The following is a 20,893-nucleotide window of genomic DNA, read 5'->3' on the forward strand; positions in this document are numbered from 1 at the left end:
ATTTGTTAATGTTAGAATTCTGAGATAAAAATGAGTGGATTCTGGGATGTAAACTCAGAATTCAGAGAAAAAAGTCAATTTCTAGATATAAACTAAATCTAGATATAAATTGTGAGATTTAAATATGGAATTGCAAGAAAAAGTAGAATTCTGAGTATATATTTCACAACTCTGACAACTCTGTTTTTCTCAGAATTGCACGTTTGTCTCATAATTCTGTGTTTATATTGTAATTCTGGCTTTTTTTCTCAGAATCTAAACTGTGAGAAACTCTGCAAGAAAACTGCAAGAAAAAATTCTGAATTGTGAAAAGTTATTACCTTTTGGTTTTTTTTGTTTTTAATTCTGTGACAGAAACAAGGCTTCCATAATTTACAATGTTCATGGTTTACAATGAATAAGCCAAGACCTTTTAAATAAAAATCGTACCCCGTTTATGACCTTTCCCTCATGAAAGCACACTGTTGTAGGCATGTACATGGCCTTACATGCTGTCAGCTTATTAAGCATAATCAGTGCAACATCATGCATGTCAGTGCATTCACTGTGTGCAATAACTATCAAAAATCAGCTCATTAAAACCCACGTTTTACAGGTTTACATGCAAACTAATAAAACATAACAAGAAAACCATGTTTACATTAGATACATTTGGAAATTGGGACTGGGTTCTTCTCTCCATTATATAAAACGCTACACAGTCAGACTAGATGCACATCGAATACAGTGACAAAATGTAGTCTTTGCATTCAAAGCAAAAGTCCAATTTGCTTTGGCGTAAACTGTTTATGACCTTTTCCTGATAAAGTCACACTAGCATGACTAAGTATGTTTTATTAAGCACAGTCAATAAAATTGTGCATGCAAACATTCTCATTGATGATCTGCATCTAGTTCTGTCTTTGATCAAAACAGCAAGATTACACTAGGTTTTACAATATTAAGCATTACTAAAAACCATGTTACATCCCGTATCTAATCATAAGATTGCTTGTGAGAGATATTTGACCAAGGACGTGGTTACAAGTGACTGCAACCACAATCCTGCTCACTCATTACTGTGCTTTTGAGCAATGCACTTAACCCCAGGATCCAACAGTCACAATTAGAGCATAGTCAGATGCATTGGGTGAAAAGGCATTGATTAAACGGTAAAAAGCTCGCCAACTGGAAGGCTTGATCCTGTTTTTTGGGGTCAAACAAGTCAATGGATACACTTTGCTCATCTGGCCCTGGATGAGTCTTGTCTAGAGTCTGAGTAAACAGGTCAGTTTCGTATATAATGCTGCTTTCTTCATCTCTTTTCTTTTGCTCTACATCTCTTACGCTTATCGGAGTAGAGTATGGGGGTTCATTCTCTCCCCAGGCAGCCCGAAGGCCGCCGCCAGCCTGGGCACAGTGCCCACTTCAGTCCTGGCATACTGACAGGCCGCTGGGCTGCCCCATCAGTCCTCCTGTGCTGCCCAGAAGAGCCCGTTCCATTCCCTACCACCTCCTCCTCTCCTCCCTCTCCCCAGCCCCCCATTCACCACAGGAAAGGTTTTATTGCACATCAAAGATGGCAGACAATCTCGGGTTAATTTATAGAACTACAGAAAAATAATTGTTTTCCTAATGTTTCCTAATAGCGCAAACATGACTATCGAAATTGTGGTCAGATATTAATACATTTGTTATTCCTAAAGAGACTACTCAATCAACATTATCCCTGCAGTGATTTTATGAGTAAGTTCAATGAAGGGGTTAATCACTATTATGTTGTTTCTATGAAGAGGAATCAGAGAAAATTTTACATGTATTTTTCAAATGTCGTTATACAAATTTGTTTTGGTCTCAAGATTCATTAATTATTTTTTGATGCCCTTTATAAGATTATTCAACTGATACAATGGTTTTGTTTTTGGATTGTGATACTGGTTTAATGAACAATGACAATGCAATGAAAATTCTTATCCTATTTGGGAAATATCATAAAATGTGTCAAAATGGTAACACTAGTATAGGGACCAATTCTCACTATTAACTAGTTGCTTATTAGCATGCATATTATTAACATATTGGCTGTTTATTAGTACTTATAAAGCACATATTCTGCATGACCATATTCTACATCCCTAATCCTGCCCAATACCTAAATTTAACAACTACCTTACTATTTATAAGCAGCAAATTAGGAGTTAATTGAGGCAAAAGTCAGTTTTGACCATCAAAATATATGTCAGCTTTTCCAAATGATAGGCTACTTTGCATTTCAATTTTAAGATTCTTTAATTTATATAAAGTACTGTTGTAAAGCTGTTCAGACATCTATATGTTGTTGAAAAAGATTACTAATATAATAGCTATTCAGCTGATTTTAGTTGGGTTAGAAATTGGGTTAAAATGTTGGCGAATATTGTCTTGTATGGTTTTATTTATTTATTTTCTTAAATTTTTTTTTTTACTTCGTAAATAAATAAATAGGATGATGACGTCCTGTTTTTCCAACCATGCCTTGGCTGGGATTTCTAAATTGCTTAAAGTTCCTCATATATTCTGGCTTTCTTTTCCTGCTGATGACAGTCCCAATATATGTGATATTTATATTTTCAATATTTATATTTGAATTGCTTTGGCTGTTCTCTGTAGATCCCGCCTTCTCGCACACCACGATTGGTCGATTATGTACACTATTGATTGAACAAATGTCAAGTCTTTACCTTCAGCCAAAACTTAGACATTTAACCAATTTAGAAATCCTGGCTACGACATCCAGGGGAAAAAAAGGAGGAAGTATGGTAAATGTACGTATTTAATCAAACTCACGCTCAAAACGCGGTTAGATGGAGGTATAGAAATGCTCTGCAGCCCTGCTTATACATGAGCACAAATGCCGATAGAGAGGAAAGAGGACAAGTCCTCCAACGTGACCACACATACGAACACACTGGCTTGAAGCAGGCAGCTGGAGGGTGGAGAGGTCGGAGTCTCCACAGTCTCGGCCTGATTAAAAATCCCAGCACTGCCTCTCACTCCCCCTGGATTGATTAACCTGACCTGTATCGGATCAACCCCTCGGGATGCAAGCGCAGCCCACTTTCCTGAAGTGGATGAGAGGAACAGTAACGGAGTGGGAGGGGGCAAGAGAGGTGAAAAGGAGAGACACAGAGCGGAAGATGGGCAAAAAGAGATCCTGCAGGAATAGAAGGAGAACAATCCAGACCAGACTTGCAGGTCAGCACATCAGTGGCATACTAATCCCTGCATTCAAGTTCTATGTTTCCGGCCCTTTATGCTTAAAACTTCTCTTTCCTCTATCAAACACAAGACATCTTCTTGTAATGTTTAATACAAATGCATTTCTGTGAGAATGTATCAATTATGTAGGTTTTCATTATTGTTATTATGAGGACAGCACAGCTGCTCGGTGCGCTGTCAGCAGACGGCTGTCTCTGAGTCCCAGCACTGAGACAAACAGCTCGGCTTTCTTCTCCACAATCAACACTCTCTAAAAGAGATACTCTCTGACAGCTATGGTGAGATGAACCAAAAATTAACGAGAATATACGCACACAGATATTCAGTGTCTTGCAAAAGTATTCAGACTCTTCATTAATAAAGTAAATTACAAATCCATTTTTTTCTGTGAAATTCTTATTTCAAGGCCTGAAACAAAAGACTCCAAATAAATAATAAAAACATTAATTCTGATCAAATAATTATAACTTTTATCAAATAAGCTAGAATATATATATTTTACACATACACACACACGTTGGTTTTTGTGGTTTATGGGGACTCTCCATAGGCGTAATGGTTTTTATACTGAACAAACTGTGTGTGCTATTGCCCTACACCAACCCTACACCTAAAATTAGCCCTTACAGGAGACTTTGTGCATTTTTAGATTTTCAAAAAAACACCATTTAGTATGTTTTTTAAGCCTTTTGAATTACGGGGACATAGGCAGTGTCCTCATAAACCACCTTCATATTGTAATACCTCTGTCATACCCATGTCATTATATACATTTGTGTCCTCATAAACCACATAAACATGCACACACACACACAAACAATATTGTCCTTACTTTAAAAGTCTATTTGCCCTCTGTTGAGGTATAATTTGTCAAGGCAGATTTCCTTTAGGTGTATTCAGGTTAGTTATTAACATGAGCACTGCAATTTGAAAAAATAATAATGTCAGGGATTCTCAATTGGATTAAGAACAGATAGGACTATATATTTTTTTGTTCTTGAGATGTTATAGTACTAATATGGCTTGCTGCTTGAAACAGGCCCTTCTGCCATATTTCCCTGCATTCCTTGCCCCACTATCCATTCTTCTCTTTTAACAAGATGCCCAGTGTGTGCTGATGAAAAACAGCCTTACAGTGTGAAGCTATCACCAGCATACTTCACAGTAAATGTGATTTGCACCATACATATTAGTTCAGATTTTAGCTGAAAAGTTTCATTTTGGCCTTATCTAACAAGACAAACGTTTCCCTCATCGCAACTGGGTCCCAATTATGTTTTTGGCAAACCCCAGACTTGCTTTCACATGGTTCTTTTTGAGCAATCATTTAAATGACTCAGATTTCCTAGTTTGTGCAGATATGTTGAGAAATGATTACTTCTCGATAATTAAACCAACAACAGGCCACTGGGGCTGCGGCATTACTTTGTAGCCATTTTCTAAAATGCATTTGCTTTTCTTTAACTTCTTTGGAATGCTTATTAGTCTTGATTTTTTTATGGCAGGTTCACAACCTGAATAATGATGCCTTAACTGTGGGGTTTCATCTACAAAAGATGAAAATTACTTTAATGATTCAAAGGTAAAGGCCGAATCATTAAAGTGTTTCTGAAGTGTTTCTCAACTGTATCTGAACCATATAACTCTAGACACAAAACTCACAACCAATGATCAAAATGAACATTTCTCAAAACTCTAACCCTTTTCTCAATTGCTTGGATACAATACACATAAAACTTAGATCATTTGTTCATTCAACAAAAATCACCTGTTCAATATGACACAACTTAACATCAAAGTACTACTATTTCACAAGGCAATTCACACATTACATTTCAAATGAGTGTCTATTCATTTCATTACAATGATCTAACTATCAATTGATACAACTGCTCAAAATGATAAGTAACTGTTGCATTACTCTTAATGCATAGTTGTATGGAAACAGACAAACAATCTTCCATGTTTAAATCATGAAAGTTTCAAGATACTGTAACGAGATTCATTGTCAGCAATTAGCGTGGAGCATGCACCAATTAGACTACAATATCCATGGATGTAGCCTAATATTTTATCATAATGCTTGATCAGACACTGTGTCTATGGTCCCAAATACTGTACCACCTTTTCAGACTATTTACAGTATTGACAGTACTGCACTGTATAGATGCAGGCCCTTGTAATTGCTTGTCTAATTCTGCCAACTCGTTACTGATGATTGAGTGCACATTGTGGAATGAGTATATAAAGAGTTGATTGGGATCCAATTGCAAGAGCATAGTGATACATAACATGGAGCCAGCAGGTGATCCAGGTCACAATGGAGGTCAAGCTGTGATGGGAGGAAGACGTGTTGGTCAAAGGAATGGCAAGGGACAGGCACCCCTTCTGAGAGTTGGTCGTGGGCCTCGTTTGAGAGGTGTGGGGGAACGTGGTAGAGGACAAGGCCACGGACCAAGACAGCGGCAGCAACAGCATAGAGTGTCCAATGAAATTCGGACAATAGTTGTAGACCATGTCATAAATCATGGCATGACAATGACTGAGGCGGCTACAATGATACAACCAAACCTCAGAAGGTCAACCGTGGCCTCAATAATCAGAACTTTCCGCAATGAGAACCGGTAAATTATCAGCATGCACTAAACATTATGCTACTCTCAATTGTCAAATGACTGCATACCAGTGTGTGTCACAGAATAGGTGATGTGACCAAGTGTCTTCTTACTCTAATGTTCCCTGTAGAATTGAGACCAGGCCAAATAGTGGAGGCAGAGGCTAAATTCTAACTGACCAACAAGAGCAGACTGTGGTCGATTTGGTTCGGGCCAGAAATGATATTCGCCTTACAGAAATTCGCCAGCATATCTTGGACAATGAAGACATGTTCAACAATGTGGGATCCATAAGTTTGCCGACTATTGCATGCATACTGAAAAGGCACCAGGTATCTATAAAACAACTATACCGTGTGCCTTTCGAAAGAAATGCAGACAGAGTGAAGCAAATGAGGACTGAGTATGTTCAGGTAAGTTCAGTTTCAAGATGGCTGTTGTAAAAACATTCCCAAAAATTCTACATTAATCTCTAAATCTCTTTCCAAAATGTATTTTTAGAGGGTGATGGAGCTGGATGCTGATGACGACCATCACAAATTCATATATTTGGATGAGGCAGGTTTTAATCTGTCCAAGACAAGGAGGAGAGGTCGGAATTTCATTGGCCAGCGGCCAACCATCCAAGTACCTGGACAACGTGGGGCCAACATTACCATGTGTGCGGCTATATCAGAAGATGGTGTGGTGGGACGCAGACCTCATATTGCACCATATAATGCAGCTCTCCTTGTCACCTTTCTTGATGAGCTCGATCAGGTTTGTAGAGCTGAAGGTGTGACCTATGTCATTGTGTGGGACAATGTCAGGTTCCATCATGCTCATGTGGTGCAAGCATGGTTTCAGGCCCATGCACAATTTACCACCCTGTATTTACCCCCATACTCTCCCTTCCTTAACCTGATTGAGGAATTATTCTCCGCATGGAGATGGAAGGTTCATAGGCACCCTCATGAACAAGTCACTCTTCTCCAGGCCATGGATGACGCCTGCAATGACATCACAGCAGACCAGTGTCAGGCCTGGATTCGCCATGCCCAAAGGTTTTTTCCAAGATGTTTGGCTAATGAAAACATCCATTGTGATGTAGATGAGAACCTGTGGCCAAATCCACAACACAGAGTTGATGACAATGTAGAAGTACAGTAATCACTCCTGTTTTGTTTCTTACAGTACAAGCAAGTTGAGGAACATTGCATTTGATGTTTTACAGTACTGTCTTTTCTATTTCATAGCTAATTACTGTATTTTTGCTTTGATTCAAATAAACCTATGTTGTGATTGTACTGTAGTGTTTTGCATCAATATATTACAAACTTTGTTCAATGATTCCACTGTGTCTGTAGTATTCTCTCTACTACTGCAGTACTTTTACAGAGATGTATTTACTGTACATGTAGTACCATAATGAAACCTGTATCACCTATTTTGTTCTACAATATTTAATGATTGTACGAACAATGACACAGTGAAACTATCGGTTGCTTGTGTGTGGGTGATCTATAGTTATGTTTCAATGGTATTTCACAGTAAATTTGTTTTTTTAACCAATGATTGTGCAAGATTTATTTAAAGCTGTGAATGCACAATGCAATGTTTTGAACATTAGACAGCCTGTGTTACAAGTGATAACCGTTTTGTGTCTAGAGTTGTGAAAAATGACATCAAGGTTCTGAAAATAGTAGCAAAGTGATTGTAAAAAACTGTAACTTAAAAAACTTCAGTTCAGTTGCTCTTAAGTATTATCAAATTGGCTGTACAAGCAAGTCCATCTTCATTATATTAATTATTATATTAAAATTATTTTTAAAATTATATTAAATTATGTTTAACTTGTTTAACTTAACCATACTTGCTTGAAGACTTGCAGGAAAACTTTATTTAAAATGAATTCATAACATTCACATTATGAAATGTGTTCATAATGTACATTGCACTGCATTATATATTTTCATAAACAATTTAACCACAGATAAATTGCATTATAATAATTGTAGATTCATCTGAAATCAGTTGTTTGTCATGTGTTTGAATGCAATTTACCTAAAGGTGTAAATATGAATAGATAAATCTTATCATGTATTATAATTTTGGTTACAATTATTCAATTGTGCATAATAATGCCTTAAATAATGCATTATAAAAAAATTACAAATATTTATATAATGCATTCTATATAAAGGCTTCAGTCAAGTGTTACCCAAACATATTGTATTGAATTTAAAGTAAAATAAATGGCATAAAACGAAAATAAACAGGCTTATGTTAGTTCGGTAAACACTTTCACAAAGCACATTTTCACAAACTTCCCAAAGGCTGGAAACCGTCTTTGTTGTTAAAACAGGCCTCTAAACACTCCGAGCTCATGACATCACTGCTAAAACTTGCATTAACAGTAACCTCTCTTGTGGGTGTGGGACCTATGACATCTAGCACTGGGTCTCAAAGGCCCCTGATGCTGAGGGCTTTACTATCTGGGTGGCTGATGTGTGTATATTCTGCCCTTGAGTCACACAGTTGTTTGAAGAACACTTTTCAATGCGTTCCTAGTTCCTCCCTCTCTCCAGGCCCGGACATGCAGCAGAATAATTCAGTCATCTCTCTGTCTGTTTTGCTCTCTATTTTGTCTCTTGAAGGTCCCAGGTGGGCAATGTGACCATTGTGCAGCCAAACGGCCTGTTATTGTCGGTCATGCTATGAGAGAGAGGTTTAGTTTGGTGTTTTTTTGTATGTGTGCGTGTGTTTTGATGAACCCACTGCTTTCTGCCCCGTCAGTGTTTCTCCTCTTCGTCACATTAGCCCGGGCTGTTCCCTACGACTGCTTTGATGGTGAGCGCCGCAGGGCTCCGATCTCTGTTTCAGGTTGTAATTACTCTCTGGAGGGGCCTCACCTGGCTGTGGGCTCCATACAGAGAGAGAGAGAGAGAGAGAGAGAGAGAGAAAAGGAAAGAAAGTGGAGCTATGAAAGAACAGAAAATTAGAAAGGAGAGGTGGGGTAAGAGGGCAAAGCTAAAAAAAAAAAAAAAAAAAAAAAAATTAATTGGGGCCAAGAGTCTGAGACAATAATAAAAAAAAATACATATGTGTCTGTGTATATCTCTTTTGCTCATCAAAGCTGCATTTATTTAATAAAGGATACAGCAAAACTTAAATATTGTATTTTATTTGAGATATTTTAAAATATATATTTTAAAATGTAATTTATTCCTGTGATGGCAATGCTGAATTTTCAGCTATTTAGTTTATATATTTAGATTATTATTAAAAAATAATATAAAGAACAAAAAGTCAAATAATACAATTTTATATTAATTATACAATTATATTCATATATTATATTTTTTAATTATTAATATATTATATATTATTATTAAATTGTTACAATATAATATATTATTCATATATTGCATGCATTTATCTACTATTGTATATAGTATATATTTTTTAGATTTTATATTTGTTTAGATTAATTACTATTAGATTATTATTAAACGGTAATTAATATATTCCCCTATTTTTAAGTCCCTGAAATCCGTGTTAATTTTACAATTACATTTTTCATGACTATTGGTATAATTTATAAATAAAAAATGTTGCATTTTAAAATTATACAAGAACATAGATGTTTGGACTCTATAAAACCAATACAGTTTACATTACAATAATATATCATACATATATTTTGTGTGTGTGTAATTTTTAGATTTTATATTATTTGAGATTATATATTTATATTAGATTAGATTATTATTAGGTTGAAATTAATGTTAATTTTACTATTTGATTTGCCATTGTTATGATTTGTAATTGAAAATGTTGCATTGCTATAAATTGTAATTAAGAATGTCCGTAATTAAAAAAGCTGCATTTTAAAATTATTTAAAAAATGTAGAAGTATTTAAGACTTTTGGACAAAAGAAATATATATCCAATTCAGTTTTATATCTCTGGAAAAAGCAAACAATGTCTTTCACTTGCCTTCTACTTCACACTACATATTGCTGTATTTCTGTAGCGGCAGCATCAAAGATTCACACTCTGAAAGACAAACTTTGCAACAGAAAGCAAACACCTCACTCCGTCAGGCTGTCTATAAGAGAAAAGTGCACGAATGTGACGCATAAAGAGCAAAGAATTGAAACGTTATGGGAAAATAAAGGGATTTGCTCATTTTGTATCACTAGCGGTATTACCATTACAATGCATTATATGCAGAGAGTATTACATCATCGCCTGTTCTTTACACAGACACCGAGAGCATCGGCTTCCTGGTGTTTCCCCTGTAGTACCCCAACGGGGTTGCAGCTCCTAGGGAGATTCGACCTGATTTGAATAGAGTAACGTAGCTTCCCCTGCCATAGAAGAAACTGTTGTCTGATTTCATGAAAAGCCCATTCAGCTAGCTGGATGTATGCGAGCGTTTGTGCGAGTTACATCCGCCAAAATCTCTCCTCAAACTGCCACCGCTTGCAAAACAAAAAAGCAGATTGGAGTCATACACGATTCCGTGAAGGAGCCAAGCGAGCGAGAGAGAGAAACTACAAAGTAGCCTAAAATCTATTCATGAGGTGTCAGCTTTCAACAGCATGTTGACACATGCCTACGTCTCCTAGGAAACGCTTGCCCCAAGCGCAGTTATCAGCGCAGTTCTGTGGCATGCAATTATCCAATTATCTCCCTCCCCTGAATCAGCACATCAAATCACATGACAGATCTTTTTTTTTGGCAAGGCCCTACAACACCTTCGCATTTGCATGTAGCACTTGTCCTTCCAGTTCTTACCACCTCCCAGGTTCATTTTCACTTTCCTTCGCTGCAATCTTTTGTTTCTCTTTCACTTCAGATCAGAACATGCTTAAATGTTTTCTGTTTCGCCATCTATTTTGCTTCCACTTGGTGCAATTTAGCCAGAATGATCATAAACTGTTAAATTAACAGCGCCGTCGCTCTGCATCTTTTTTTAATTGCTAGCTTTCGCCTGCTTTCTAAATCAAACCCCTCCCTTTCCTTTCTTGCTCGTCCCCTCCTCCCTCTCTCTCTCTCTGCTTATTTCCAGGAGCAGCTTGAGTCCTGCTTTTGGCTCTGCAGGCCTGCTTTGAGAGCCTCTGACTCACAGCAGTGCAGTTCTGGAGCGGCCCTCCTCTCTGGCGGTGAGGCCGGCTGGAGGAGCCAGGGAGAGGGGCCGCTGTCACAGACCTCTCGCCCCCTTACATGCTGGGCATCGGGGCTCAGCGCGCATTCAGAGCCCTTCATCTGTCTACCATACAAGCCCAGGACCTGTCTGTCAGAGAGAGCGCATGAATTCAGCTCGACGTCAGCATGCGATGGGAGCACGGTTTTATTCGGACATATTTCAGAGATGATCTGGTTAAGGGGACAATAAAAATAAGAAGGATCAATGAGCGAGGTTTGATTAAAGCTTTAGACTTCACTGCAAAAAGAAAGGCTTATCTTACTTAGTATTTTTATCTCGTTTCTGGTCAAAATATATATATATATAAAAATATATTAAATCAAGATGCATTTAGTCAATAAGCAAAAAGACTTAAGATATTTAGTCTTGTATCCCGAGGGGGGGGTCTAAATTTAAGTGCATTTTGCTTAAACAAAGTACAATTATCTGCCAGTGTGTAAGAAAAGGAATCTTGTTTTAAGAGTATGTCCCACTGGCAGATAATTTTACTTGTTTTAAGCTAAATGCAATGCAAACTTGCAAAGACTAAATATCTTATGTCTTTTTGCTTATCTAGTAAATGCATCTTGATTTAAGAATTTTTGTAGATATTATGACTAAATAAAATATATACATATGTATATATATATATTTTATTTTTTTTATTTTGACCTTTATTACGATAGGATAAATCAGAACTGACAAGAAGCGTAGTGGGAGAGAGATGGGGGCAGGATCGGGAAAGGTCCTCAAGTCTGGATTCGAACTCGGGATGCCCGTAGCGCAAAGGCACTATATGTCAGCGTGCTGCCCACAAGGCTTTCGGCGCCAACAATAGAGTGCATATAGAGTGCATTTATAAATTTAACAAAGTAAGAACATGAAGGATCCATTTTGATTTCAAGTGAACTTTCAGGACTGTGAGTTACTTCTGAAGTAATGTTGGATAGAGTTTTGTGCTTTACACAATTATAACCTGAACCAGTGAGAGCGGAAGGAGGGGGAAGGAAAAAAAGCGACATTTATTGAAGAGAGAGAGAGAGAGAGAGAGAGAGAGAGAGACATGTGGTGAGGTAGAGAGAAGGTTCGAGACGGAGTGGGGAGGGTTGGACTTGTGCTGTCAGTTGTGCTGTGCTGCATTTTCTTTTGTAAACACAAACGTGTGTGTGCTGCTTTTCTTCCTTCTTTCTGCTACACTCCAGTACCTTCTGCAAATGCTCCCGTCATATCAGCTAACAATGCCAAAGAGCCCACAGAGGGGGGCCTGAGGCCCAAAGATGGGGAAATATGCAAAAGGTGGAATAAAAACTACCTTACGTAAGACTGACGGGGCAAAAAGGCTAACTGTTACTGCCAGAGCCTAACATTGCATGCCTTTTTGTTCCGGTTATAATGAGACATGTTTCTTTTACAAGAAGTGAACGAAGGTATGAATGTATTATAATAGTTAAAGAATCATGACAGGAATAATAAATAAATAAATAAATAAATGACAAGATCAGTGAATAATTTTTTTTTTACATTTAAAACTAAAGTAATAATAATTTAGCAAAATATTAAATTTGTACTATTTAAAATGCTTAAACATTTTACAATGAGCACTTTCTATTGTTTGTTTGTTTGTTTGTTTTATACACATAAAAATCTGTTATTTACACACTATGTCACTTTAAGAAGTAACTTTACTCTAATAATAAATAAAACTGAAATAACAACTGCAAAAAATACCAGCATCAGACACGGAAGCTGAAGGGTTAAGGGTAAAGTGAACTGAATTGTAAGAAGTTGGTTTCCAGGGGAACTATTCTTACTGTTCCAGCTGAGTTGGGCTAAACCACTTTGCTTTCGAAAAGGGGGGCCATAAACACCCACAACACTAATTTCTTTCATAACAGTTTAGAGGAAAACAGAACACGGACTGGGACAAAACTACAAATATCTACGATCCTGTTTTATAAGTTACAGTATGTTCTTAAACAATTTCCGCGGTTTTGACGGGTTTCAATAAGCGTGTCTCCCCCGCGGCCGCTCTGTGCTGGCGGCCCTGCCAAGTCAGTTTGAAAAGATCAGACAAAGGCAGCAGGAAGCCCCTCAGCTTGGCAATGAGTGCGAGCGGAGCACAAACGCGAAACGAAACCTCACTCTTTTATCTGATAGCGGACTGAATTTATTTTCTCCCGAGGTTTGTGGCAGTTTTAGACATCTTTTGAAAATGTACGACCGTCTGGATCCCCGGGTCGAGCGAAGACTATTATCAAAGCGCCAAACGGACCGCCGATCGCTGTCGGTCTGAATCGGATCAAGCGTCTTTTGGAGGCATTTTTCTTGCTTTTGAATCCTTCCTACACCGCTGAAAGGATCACTCGGGACGGAGAGTTGTCGATTTACACAGTTAAATGTAAAAGGAAAAGCTTGAGGAGCTTTCTAAAAGCCTTTTTTTCTCTCCTGAGGGGACTACGAGCCGCGACGGTGACCGTTGGTGGGGGTTTACCGCCGTTTGTTTTCTTGAGCGCGTTTGGAAGATGGAGACGCACATCTCGTGTCTCTTCCCGGAGATTTTAGCCATGATTTTCAGCTACTTGGACGTGAGGGACAAAGGCAGAGTAGCCCAAGTGTGCACGGCGTGGAGGGACGCATCCTACCACAAGTCCGTGTGGAGGGGGGTGGAAGCCAAGCTGCATCTGAGGCGAGCGAATCCGTCCCTGTTCCCCAGCCTCCAGGCGCGGGGCATCCGGCGCGTTCAGATCCTCAGCCTGCGGCGCAGCCTCAGCTACGTGATCCAGGGGATGCCCAACATCGAGAGCTTGAATCTGAGCGGTTGCTATAACTTAACGGATAACGGCCTGGGGCACGCGTTCGTGCAGGAGATCCCTTCCCTGAGGGTGCTCAATCTGAGCCTTTGCAAGCAGATCACGGACTCCAGTTTGGGCAGAATAGCGCAGTATCTGAAAAACTTGGAGGTGCTGGAACTGGGCGGCTGCAGTAACATCACGAACACGGGCTTGTTGCTCATTGCGTGGGGTTTGCACAGACTCAAAAGTCTTAATCTGAGGAGCTGCCGGCATGTGTCGGATGTGGGCATAGGGCACTTGGCTGGCATGACCCGGAGCGCGGCGGAGGGCTGCCTCAGTCTGGAATACCTGACCTTGCAGGATTGCCAGAAGTTGACGGACTTGTCCCTCAAGCACATCTCGAAAGGCCTGACCAAGCTCAAAGTGCTCAACCTGAGTTTCTGCGGGGGCATCTCAGATGCTGGCATGATCCACCTCTCTCACATGACGAGCCTGTGGAGCCTTAATCTGCGTTCGTGCGACAACATCAGCGACACGGGCATCATGCACCTCGCCATGGGCACGTTGAGACTCTCTGGACTCGACGTGTCGTTTTGCGACAAGATAGGCGACCAGAGCCTGGCTTATATCGCGCAGGGCCTGTACCAGCTCAAGTCGCTGTCGCTGTGCTCGTGCCACATCAGTGACGATGGCATCAACAGGATGGTGCGCCAAATGCACGAGTTGAGGACGCTGAACATCGGCCAGTGTGTGCGGATTACAGACAAAGGACTGGAGCTGATCGCAGACCACTTGACGCAACTGACCGGCATCGATCTGTATGGATGTACGAAAATCACTAAGAGGGGACTGGAGAGGATCACGCAGCTCCCCTGCCTTAAAGTTTTGAACCTGGGCCTTTGGCAGATGACTGAAAGTGAGAAAGTGAGGTGAAACTTGGGGGGGTTTGAAGGGAGGGAGGGAGAGAAGGAGGGCGGGAGGGGGATGGGTGAATTTCAATAGAGCAAAGTACATAAAAAGAGGCTTAAAATGCTGAATGTGATACATGTGCCAGTTATTGCTATTAACACAAACGAAAAGTTGTTTTGTTTTCTCTTAACAAATCGCAAAATTAAACCTCCTCCTCCCCGAGTATCGCGATATTTTGGCTACCTCGTTAGATGTATTATATTGTTATTCTTAAGAAGAATCAGAATTTGTGCCTAGAAAAACAATCCCCTCCCCCTTTATCTCGTCTTTGGCTTAAGGAAAGCAAAAAGACTGAAAGAAAGGATGGATTCAGACTACCTTTTTTATTTCCCTTCCTTCAGATAGCCAACAAAAGATGTTTCAAAACAAGTCTATGGGTAGTTGACATCAAATTTCAAGCAGTTTCACAAGCGTCCTGTGACAGTTCACCTTAAAATGTGTTAGATCTTCTGTAATTATTAAGCAATGCCGTTTTGTGACAAGTTAAATTAATTGAGAGACTACATGCACTATTTGTGCTTTAAACAAATAATTTACCACACCATAGGACCATTTAAAATTAAGTACTGGTTAAAAATGAGAAGAAGAAAAAGTGACAGAACTTAAAAACAACATTTTCCCTTATACATTGTATAAATGACAAGACTAAAATCTTCAAAAGTTCATGGACATGCTATATGTCAACTACCCTTATGCAAAAAATACTGGGTTTGTACACTTAAGCTTTTATATTTCCAATCTCTTTTAGTTTTTGCTCAATTTTGCAGGCCTGAAAGCCTTTAATTCCTGCTTTGAATAAGAGGTTCCCTCTGCTGATGTATTTATGCTTATGTAAGCAGATATTAATTAATGGCTGTTATTCAGAGTGTTGTACTTCAAATTGAAGTGAATTTTGTCCCTAAAAAAGAAAAAAACCCTGTTAGCAATTCACTTGACACCTTGTTTGCCTCTTCACAGGCCTGAAACAGGGCACATCGTGTTATAAAACAATCTGTCTGTTTTAAATACAATATTATTCAACTTTACATATAAAAGACATGGTCGAAACAAGGGTAACACGCAAAATGCATGTCAGGCCTATATATGTACCATGATGTATCGACCTGCAACATGTATTGAGTCCTGCTGAGAAGCTACTGTGTTCTAATGTACTGTAAATGTATTTGTAAAAAAAAAAATCCCAAATTAAAATGTTTTATATTCTTACAGTAAAAACATTAAAGTTGATATTTATATAAATAAAAGATCCACTCTGAATTTCGTTGTGGGGAAAGGTTTTTGCTGGTTGTGATGTTTGCTATAATTCATGCATTCGGTTTGGTTTTATGCCCTTTTGATGCTAAATGTCATAATGTTTAGGCAGTATCACAGATAATGTTGCTATAATAGGGTTAGGGGTTTATTTGGTCAATTGCCCAATGTAGTGGATTTGAGAAATGAGCGTTTTAGAGGACGATGGAAGTGATATTTGTGTGTTAAGAGCATGCATGGTTGTTACATTATTTATGAACTGAAACAAAATGGATGCTTCCTTTAATTGTGCTAGTTAGTTTTTTTTTACAATTTAAGTCATCCAATCCAATAATATACATACTGTTATAGCATCTAATATCAATTTAGTAACTATAATAGTGGATATATTTCACCCAGCGAAATATTATAAATCCTGTTCTCAACAGTTGCCATTGTTTCTCTAAGTTAAGAAGCCAGGTTTAGGATTTTTTTTCTTCTCCTTGCTCAGTCACGCATACCAGATCTGAGAGACGGGGTTTGTCCCACGGGAGTCTTCACCCCCCCCCAGAAAAAAAAAAAAATTCAGCCCACCCCCCTTTGCTCAAACAGACACTTTTAAACATTTCTCACCATCACTCAAAGCGTTTAAGCTTTAGTCTTTGCTCCCCTCCACCGTCCAGAGGGGTGGAGGATTTAAACGGGGGCTCTGAGCGCTTGATGAGAGAGAATTTAAGCCCTTCTGAAGGTTACCGCCATCTCATTTTACTAACTTTGCGGAGTTCATAGATTCTTTTTCTTTCCCTGGAGCTACAATGTGTGTTGCATTTTTACAACTGGAGATGTTTGTCAGACATTAGGGTATGTTGCTCACATAGATCTTCTTTAAAGTTATAAAAACCACACTATTTTATGATTTTGCTGAACCGAGCAAGCAGAGCAGAAAAACAAACGATTACACCAGTGAGAAATCTCACACCACCTTTTTAAAAATAAAAATACCGCTCGGTTTTACAGCTGGGAATTCCAACAAAGCCGTCGGAACATTAGCAGCGACCTGTATATCTCTCCCAGCACCTGTGTTTGAAGGTGTTTCTGGGTTACAGTGAGGCGCTTTGAAGTTTCAGAATGTTCCAGAAAGGTGGGGGTGGAAGGGTTGGAGGTTATTCTGCTCCTGTCTGAAGTTCCAGGCATTTTAGTAGGCCCATGTGATTTGCTCAGACAGCCTAAATCAAGCACAGATCAAAAAATCTAATCATCTGATAAAAGTCACTTATTGTTTGATTTGAAATTCACAACGAAAATCTGATTTGTTTGCAGTCAGGGTTAGAGGAAAGGTGGCTGAAAGCCGTGCCTGCCACATCGCTAGAAAATAGACAGGAATTTGTGAGTCACTGTTTGACTTTGCTCTGTTAAAAAAAAAAAAAAAAAGTATGCGGTGCAAGAACCCTGTCTGACTTAAGGAGGCCGGCACCGTCTAGCAAACATGGCACATGAGAGATGCTTTAGTTTTGTGTCTCTGTGTGTGGCATTGCTGTTTATTCTTTCAGAACAACTGCATAAGGCCAAATGCAAAGGGTATGTGAGCTAAGAGAACAATCTGTTGCTTCATTCTGCACAGGATCAAATACTTAAGACTGAACTTTCTCTCTATGGACAAATTAAGCAACAGAAAATCTTTTCACTCAAGAAAAATGAATTAAAAGTAATATCTGGGTTAAGTACAAGTTTAGTTCAATCAATAGCAGATTTTGGCATAATGTTAATTATTACCACAAAAATAATTAAATCTTGTCCTTCGTTTTCTTTCTTTTTCTTAGTTTTTTTATATCAAAATCATACCATGGCAATGTTTTTAATAATTTTAGATTTACATTTTTTTTATAGGATTGCATTTAATCTGTATAATTTGAGCTGTAAAGCGGTTGAAAAAGTTTTACAGTTGTTTTTTAGTTTATTGCATTGTAATAGCTATGAAGTTATAAAACTGAATGCAAGTTTACAACAAAAAAGGATAGCAAGTGATTTCTTTTTCCATGCTAAAACATATTTATATGTCTTCTGGCTATCATACACTTTACAAAATCAGTAAAAATAGAGCACAATATATACTGTATTAAAATGAAGGCATAATCATTGATTTGTTTTTTTTTTATATATACACAGGTGTTACCTGTATTTTGAATTTTGCACTTTGTTGTTTCACGTTGTACGGAATTGAAATTACCAGTACATTTTCTTTCTTTTTATTTTATAGTGTATTGAAACAGTATATGAACATTTACAGATTGGCCTCATTAACTTCCATTGTAAGTACCTCCCTGCAACCCAGATTTTTGCTGTTTTAAGAGGAAGAACATTATGGCCATAAATACTCGATTGTGCTTAATTTGTACTAAATTTACAATACTCATTTAATTTGTGAATTTGAGACAGGATTTTATAAAGCACAACTGTAGACTCACATGTTGGTGGTTAAACAGATTCTTCTGTGGCTGCCGTGTTCGTCAGCAAAATCTGATGCAAAAGTTGTGACTCAGTGCACAGAGAGATTTGGGTTTGAAAAGAGTGGAATTAACTCTGTGGTGAAAAGGCGTATCATGGCTAACTGTCTCACATGGCTGTCAGGTTTTAGTCATACCTCTCATTAGAACTAATCCACAGCGGTCTTTTCACACTGCGGACTGGATGACGGCCATATGGCATTTTTACGAGCACACAACTGGTTTACTGCACAAACTGTACGTCAAGCGCTTTTTTTTGAAGCAGCCAGATGAAAAGGTAGGTGAAGGCGAGGAGATTTGTGTGTGTTGTCCAGGTTTGCTCTGGTTTGTTGCTGCCAGCTCTCCCCCAGTGAGGTTGTGACAGAGTTTGACTGGTGTCATGTGACCTTGCTGGAAGTGTGAGTAAAGAGGGGCCGGAGCCAGGAGACACAATCTGTCGCCCTCACCCCGCCCTTCACACACATGCAGAGACGGAAACAAATTTGCAAAAATGACCCATATAGGCGCAAAAATCCACAGATGCTGTCCAAATTCTAGGCAAAATTTAGGAAAATGAAGGAAAACTGTGACTTGGCAGATTTGTGCGTGTTTGTCTTGTTAGGGAGTGTTTGCTGGCTCAATCCTCTCAGACACACACACACACATAAACTTAGACTATTTTTCTCTTCTCTTTTCTCTAAAAAAAATGGGAGTTAGGCTTGTGTTGCACCAGTTTTCCCCTTTGTACAGATTGTATTAGGTGACGGGTCCACATGTTCTGGATCGTATCTGCTTTCATATGCAGTGAAATGCAGCTCTCCGGCAGCACTCTGGAGGCAGGAGGTCTGTGCATGAAAGAAACTTGAGTGCGAGACTGAAAGCCACACCGCACAACAAAAAACGATATGGGGGAAAAAAAGACAACCAGTGATTGGAAGCTTTGTTGCTTCTAAACCACCCATTTTTGCGTTAATCCTTGACCTCAAACTGTCAGGCGCACCTTTTACAGTCAAGAATATAAATTCTGACTGAACAGCTGCTATAAAATGTATATTAAAGAAATGCATCGCTCTCGTCCTGGCTGCTGATTGGTCAGTGTGGTATTTTGGTCGTGCTAAAATGCATAAAACAGGAAGAGATGCATGGGAAACAGGAAGGTAACAGGGAAGAGATGCTTGTGAACATACAAAATTGTGTAAGACTGGTTTATTTCTTAGCCTCCGTGTTTTTCTGAGGCTTGACTTTATAATTGAAAAGGTAAGCTGATAGACGAGTACATGTGTGTGTCCGGGCTACAGGCCGACTGCACAGGAGGAGATTTGTTGTTACTCAGAGTGTGGGTGGTACAGAGGGTGTGAGTGTTGTGTGTGGTGCTCTGAATCCACACAAAAAGGGAAGCGATGGAAAGAGAGAGAGCGCTAAAAGGAAGAAAGTGGATGAGAGATGGATGACGAGGGGACACACACTACTGTAGCTAAAACCTCTTCACAGAAATACAGCAGCCTCTGGCCGTCACATCCATCGAGACCCCTCACAGCCGACTGAGCTGCTCCCCACAGGAGTTTTTAAAACCACCGTGGCATTTGGAATTATCTAAGAGGCACATCCATAATGTTTTGGTTAGGTAGACGAGCACTACATATACAAAAAGCACTGTAGGTCCGATGGGTTTGTAAATCCAGTCGAATTTGTAGCTTGCCAGAGTGAAGTTAGATCAAAGTTATTGGTTGAAATGAAGCTGTAACCTGAGCAAGGTATAAAAAAACCTTTGCATTTCCAACAAAATCTGGATTAGATCAATCGAGTAGATCCAACATGGCACCATAGCCATTACAAGAAAACTGACTTTACCGCCATACCACAGATTGATGACATGCATTAAGTGAAGGACAGAAACAAATGGCATTGTGGCTTTTAAAAGAATGAATAGATCTTTATTTGAATGATAAAAATTCTCATTCTAAAAAAGAAAATTCTGTCATTAATGATTGATTCCAACACGACATGATTGCTTTTGCTCTGCATACTTACCATAAATGTAGTCCAAACAACTAAAACCATATGATCAGAATGTAATTATTATAAACTGGAAATTCAACATGAGGATAGGTAAATTATAAAATTGTCCTTTTTATGTCAGCTATTTCTCTCAAAATGTCTGTTACGATGTCTGACTTTGTACAACATTCAGCTTTTGAAATAGCAGAATATTCTGGAAGAGTGTAAATAGCCGCATGTTCAAAGCGGAACAGAATTGTGCCTCTTTTCTCTCCCTCTCTATCTCTCGGGTCTGGGTATTGCATAGCTCAGTCAGAGATGTAGAAAAGGCAGTGTTACACAACAGGAAGTGAAGCATGTCTCGGGAGCTTTAAAGACAAATAGACCGGTTTGATC

The 20,893-nt window shown here is 38.9% G+C and overlaps 2 protein-coding genes across 2 annotated transcripts in view; one reads left to right on the plus strand and one right to left on the minus strand.

The window, feature by feature from the left end:
• Positions 1-20,893, minus strand: part of LOC306861099 (protein Wnt-5b-like) — a gene marked incomplete at its 5' end in the record, with an annotated part of 81,699 nt that overhangs the window by 19,432 nt on the left and 41,374 nt on the right. The window lies entirely within an intron of this gene.
• On the plus strand, positions 13,100-19,616 carry LOC306861594 (F-box/LRR-repeat protein 14). Its single transcript, XM_079403963.1, has one exon. It carries the CDS (start codon positions 13,548-13,550, stop codon positions 14,748-14,750), a length of 1,203 nt encoding a protein of 400 aa, XP_079260089.1. The 5' UTR covers positions 13,100-13,547; the 3' UTR covers positions 14,751-19,616.

The sequence above is a fragment of the Barbus barbus genome, assembly GCF_936440315.1.
Source record: "Barbus barbus genome assembly, chromosome: 42".
Classification (NCBI taxonomy): domain Eukaryota; kingdom Metazoa; phylum Chordata; class Actinopteri; order Cypriniformes; family Cyprinidae; genus Barbus; species Barbus barbus.